General features: G+C 35.3%; 1 protein-coding gene across 1 annotated transcript in view; it reads left to right on the plus strand.

The window, feature by feature from the left end:
- Positions 1–5,627, plus strand: part of LOC107653916 (matrix metalloproteinase-25-like) — a 9,562-nt gene extending 3,935 nt beyond the window's left edge. Inside the window, exons 6-11 of the mRNA XM_016440779.1 lie at positions 1,135–1,311; positions 1,799–1,892; positions 2,693–2,775; positions 3,259–3,411; positions 3,508–3,795; positions 5,346–5,627. Of these exons, the coding sequence (XP_016296265.1) occupies positions 1,135–1,311; positions 1,799–1,892; positions 2,693–2,775; positions 3,259–3,411; positions 3,508–3,795; positions 5,346–5,596 (1,046 nt within the window). The 3' untranslated portion in view covers positions 5,597–5,627. The remainder of the gene's footprint in view (positions 1–1,134; positions 1,312–1,798; positions 1,893–2,692; positions 2,776–3,258; positions 3,412–3,507; positions 3,796–5,345) is intronic.
- The last annotated feature ends 409 nt before the right edge of the window (positions 5,628–6,036 follow it).

Raw genomic sequence — 6,036 nt, forward strand, 5'->3', positions numbered from 1 at the left:
CCTCTTTTTAACCTAGCGCTGGGTTATATTTAACCCAGCATTTTTTTAGAGTGTACTTTGCTGCTTATTAATAGTTAATAAGGTAGTTGTTACATTTAGGTATGGGGTCGGATTAAGGGATCTAGAATAAAGTCATGCAGAATAAGGCATTAATATGTGCTTTATTGTACTAATAAATAGCCAATATGCTACACTCTAAATAATGCTGGGTTAAATACAACTTAGTGCTGGGTAAAATAGGGACAAACCCAGCAGTTGGGCTGTTTTGACCCAGCGGTTTGGTTAAATGTTTAACCAAACACCTTCTGGGTAGTAACCCAACCGCTGGGTCAAAACAACCCAATAGCTGGGTTTGTCCCTTTTTAACCTAGCGCTGGGTTATATTTAACCCAGCATTTTTTTAGAGTGTACTTTGCTGCTTATTAATAGTTAATAAGGTAGTTGTTACATTTAGGTATGGGGTCGGATTAAGGGATCTAGAATAAAGTCATGCAGAATAAGGCATTAATATGTGCTTTATTGTACTAATAAATAGCCAATATGCTACACTCTAAATAATGCTGGGTTAAATACAACTTAGTGCTGGGTAAAATAGGGACAAACCCAGCAGTTGGGCTGTTTTGACCCAGCGGTTTGGTTAAATGTTTAACCCAACCTTCTGGGTAGTAACCCAACAGCTGGGTCAAAACAACCCAATTGCTGGGTTTGTCCCTATTTTACCCAGCACTGGGTACTGGGTTGTCCAGCATTTTTTAGAGTGTAGTAATGTGCATGCTAATAAGAAAGTGTTACCAATTAAACATAAAACAGTAAAATAGTATTTTCTTGTAAAACACATTCCGATAATCTATATTTTATTTACAACTTCAGCTGTAAAGTGTATAAGTTTAGTATTAGTGCACAGCTAACATATGTCCAAAAAACTGAGAGTTACTCATTACTATTATAGTGCCTGCCATCTTTATTTTTGGGCATTTGATTAATCGTTTACACTTACATATATGAAATGTAGTTTGAAGATGTTTATCTTGCTTTTAAGCAGCCAAAAGTGGCCTCAGTTGATGAATCACCCACTTACAAATGTTATTATGCATAAATGAAAAGCTCCTCTTTTTATCCTCTCAATCTGTTTAGATGACAGTGGCACTGATTTGTTCGCGGTGGCTGTGCATGAATTTGGTCATGCCCTGGGTCTCTCTCATTCCTCCTCTCATCCGTCCATCATGCGGCCGTACTACCAGGGTCCTGTTGGAGATGTCGCATCCTACACTCTTCCAGAAGATGATCGCTATGCCATTCAGTCACTCTATGGTAGGAGCATGGTCAGAAGCTTTAGTTACCTGCTCTGGTATTTGCAGTTTCTAGTAGATCACCCAGAAATAAATATTGTGCTCACTTTCATGTAATTTCGAAAACCTGGAAGATCGATGAAAGAGTTCAAGTCGTCTGAAATCATTTAATAGCTTTATGTGAAAAACTATCCCTTTTAAAGCAGCACTATGTAACTTTTTCTGTGTTCAAAATTTGCAAAATGTATATAATGAGCGAGTACATCATGAATTCATCTTCCAAACCGCGTTTTTGTCTTATTCCGAATCACTAAACCGCTAGAGCGCCAAAAGTTACATAGTGCTGCTTTAATAAGGACATGCAGCGGGAATGTAAAATTAAATGAAATGTAAATGTAACTCTTTTTTCATTTATTAGATTAGTTATGGATCATTGTCTGAAAACCTGTTGTTTCAGTTTATCATAATACACGGTGGTATCATAATGGTTCTGGTTTGTGTCTTGACAGGAAGGAAGAGCATCTTGTCAACACCATCCCCAAATAATCCTACATCACACTTACCCAAACCACCAAGTCCACCTCGACCCAAAGTACCATCACAGTAAGTCATGTTTATCAAGACGCATACACTACCATACAAATGTTCGGGGTCAGTGAGAAAATTACACATTTATTCAACAAGACCTCATTTAACTGATCAAAATTGACAGTAAAGACCTATACATTCCAAAAGATGCTGTTTGTTTGTGCTGTGCCTTTCCATTCTCCAGAATTCTGAAAACAAGTATTATGATTTCCACAAAAACGTGAAGCAGCAGAACTATTTCAAAACTTATAATAATAATAAATGCTTTTTTAAAGCTGGAAATCAGCATATTAGAATGATTTCTGAAGGATCATGTGACACTGAAGACTGGAGAAATGATGCTGAAAATTCCACTTTGATCACAGCAATAAATTATATTTTACTATTGCTGTCAAACGATTAATCGCGATTAATAGCATCCAAAATAAAAGTTTTTGTTTACATAATATATGAGTGTATACTGTGCATATTTATTATGTATATATAAATACAAACACCTGCATTTATATATTTAAGAAAAATATGTTATGTTTATATATACATAATAAATACACACTATGCACATGTATTATGTAAAAACTTTTATTTTTAAAATATCGCGATTAATCATTTGACAGCACTACATTTGACAATATATTACAATAGAAAACCGTTATTTTACATTGTAATAATATTCCACGATATTACTGTTTTTACTGTATCAAATAAACCCAGCCTTGGTGAGCAGAAGAGACTTTTTGAACGGTAGCGTAGATACACACTTCTCCAGCACTCAATAATATCAAATGAAAAGTGTGACCTCTCTCTTTGTCTAGACCGGATCCGTCAGTCCAGAATCGTTGTGAAGGAGGTTTTGATGCAGTGGCAAACATCAGAGGAGATGTTTTCTTTTTTAAAGGTATCCAATGACTAATCTAACAAATGCACAGATTTTGTGATCCAGTTGATCATCTTAAAATCCACTTGCTCAAGATTTAAGCCTGCTGTTTTAATGCAAGAATACAAATTTTAAATAATAGATGTCATCATACATTCTCCAGCTGATTATTCACATGATTATTACAAGTTTTCATAAATGTAAATGCATAAATGTTAGGCCTACATATGCAAATGATGCATTATCTAATGAAATATGCACTCATTTGTGCAAATTTCCAGCAAAGAAATGTTAAGATGGAAATAGATAAGTGCAATAAAATAAACACATTTGTATTATGGATGTTTTCTTTCCATTAGTCTGAAAGAAGAGAAATTAGGGAACAAAAATAGCCCAAAATCTTAGAATTGATGAGAAACAGCGGATTTACCTGCAGTGTCTTGCATTAAATTCATTTGTCACAAATGTAGAAGAACATTTCGTTTGGCTTTTGATATTGTCTAGGTCCATATTTCTGGCGAATCCAGCGGACTGGTTCTCTTGTGTCCTTCCACCCTGCTCTCATAAAAAACTTCTGGATTGGTCTTCCTCCCGGCACTAACAAGATAGATGCAGTTTATGAAAGAAAAACAGATAGCAGGATCATATTCTTCATAGGTTGGTTCCTTTTTACTCAATAGGGGCACAATGGAAGGACAAATCAATTCGAAAAAGCACATTTCTGTAAGTGAATGCGTAACTTTTTCCACACAGGCTCGCAGTACTGGGTGTTTAAAGACACCGTGGCGGTTTCTGGCTACCCACATCCGCTGTCAGACTGGGGGCTGATCTCTCATGACGGAAGTGAGGTGAAGAGGGTGGACGCTGCCTTTATTTGGGCTCATAATGGAAAAACCTACATCTTCAGCGGTGGAGAGTTCTGGAGGTTCTCCGAAGGCCTGGAGTCTGGGAGGCGGCGTCCAGACGCGGGTTATCCCAGAAACTCCTCCCTCTGGAAGGGCGCGCCCAGTGACCCCGATGACATCATCACCTGGGGAGACGGTAATGTAGAGAAAGTTTACCTCAAGTGCATTTTCAGCTAGTCTGCTACATTATCAGCTTATACTATAGCTTTGGCTTCAGTTGTTATCACTCATATCAGTCTGTTCAGAATAGAGCACTGCAGTAATAATGTATTTTTGTAGGCCAATCTAAAAGTTCGCGTCACCATGGTTCTCACGACAAAAACTCCGTAGAATTTTTCCATTGGCTTTTGGATTATTGAAGAAAATAAGCTCCGTGACCAACAAAAGTTTATGATTCTCACACATTTTATTCATTCTCAAATGAACACAACTTTGAATTTTAAAGCCTAAATACGAAAAAGTAAAATGTAGGATATGAACGAACTTCAATGTCACCACTATTAAAAACAATTGAAACTCTTTAATAGACATTTTCCCTGAAAGTTTGCGTTAGAATAGTAGACTAATGAGTAGGCCAAATAAAAGGTTAAAACAAATCATGAGTGAGGTATTTCTGATTTTATTTTTTTTTTTCATGAAAATACAACATAAAGTGTCAAAATATCTAGAGTTTGTGTTCACCACAGATTTTATTTCAGACATTTAGCCAAAAACCCATTCAAAAAACCCACTGACTTCAGGACGATGGAGCTGGAAGTGCTAAAATGCTAACTCATTTCCGGGTTTGGCCTACAAATTGTTATATTTTATAATTGAATACTCATTGTACTGTAAAGCATGGGGTATTTATACAGTATATATATATTTGCCTTTCAGCTGAATCTCTTTTACTGGGATTCTGCTTTGTCTGTCATTGGTTATGCAATTATTCAACTAAATCGTTAAAATATAATTATAAATAGAATAGTTTATTTGGTATTGTACATTAATGACACTTTCAAATACAGAAACTCACAATTCAGTGCGCTCTGTTTGATCTTCCATGTCCAGCATAACAAATTATGCAGAATTAATATCAACCACAATTGTTTTTCACTCATTATTTGATTGGCAATGCAGAAGACACAAGAAAAGTAAATGTAAACGTTCAATCTGCAGCATTAATGTATTTTGAATGCTGAATGACACAATGCAGTAGTATGTTATTGGGTGAAATATATTGTTATTTAGATTGAACTATTTTAATTTGCATTTCAGCTTTTCTCTTTTACTGGGATTCTGCTTTGTCTGTCATTGGTTATGCAATTATTCAACTAAATCGTTAAAATATAATTATAAATAGAATAGTTTATTTGGTATTGTACATTAATGACACTTTCAAATACAGAAACTCACAATTCAGTGCGCTCTGTTTGATCTTCCATGTCCAGCATAACAAATTATGCAGAATTAATATCAACCACAATTGTTTTTCACTCATTATTTGATTGGCAATGCAGAAGACACCAGAAAAGTAAATGTAAACGTTCAATCTGCAGCATTAATGTATTTTGAATGCTGAATGACACAATGCAGTAGTATGTTATTGGGTGAAATATATTGTTATTTAGATTGAACTATTTTAATCAACATTTCTCCAACTTAAATGCATTTTATAAACATACAGTTTAATTCTTAACCTCTCAGGAGATGCCTATTTCTTCAAGGACAACTCATATTGGATTCTGAAGAGCGGAGGATTGGACCAAGACAACGTCAGTCACAAATCAACTGCAGTCGATTGGATGATGTGTCCAGAACCAACTCCAACCACACTTCCTACCAATCCACGTCACCGAGGAGAATGTAACTGTGGCCTGGACGGAGCCTTACAGATGAGTGCTTCATCCTGGTTACTGTTCATCATATTACTGCTTTATCCAGGTATCCTTATATAGGGCCACTTGCAATAAAAAGACAACAACATCATCATCATCATCATCATCATTATTTTTAAGGACTGTTTTAAAGCACTTAAAATTATATCTAATATTCAAATATTACTTAAGAGCAGCTTTTGTTTCATGTTTTGATCTATGCAAGTTTAAAGGGGTGGTTCATTGCGATTTCACTGTTTTAACATTAGTTAGTGTGTAATGTTGCTGTTTGAGCATAAACAATATCTGCAAAGTTACAAAGACGAAGCATTAACACGTTAGACTGCACCCCATAAACACGATCAAGCCTAGAAAAAACCCAGTGAACCACCCCTTTAATGTATAAATATATTAAAATTATTTATTTTTAATCTTTTTTTTAGGATAAAGTTTGAGGATGAAATGAATTTAATTATATGAATTTATTATTTATTGTTTTTGCTGCCATCCTATTGCATTGT

This window comes from Sinocyclocheilus anshuiensis, unplaced genomic scaffold, assembly GCF_001515605.1.
Source record: "Sinocyclocheilus anshuiensis isolate Anshui unplaced genomic scaffold, SAMN03320099.WGS_v1.1 scaffold454, whole genome shotgun sequence".
In the NCBI taxonomy this organism is placed as follows: Eukaryota; Metazoa; Chordata; class Actinopteri; order Cypriniformes; family Cyprinidae; genus Sinocyclocheilus; species Sinocyclocheilus anshuiensis.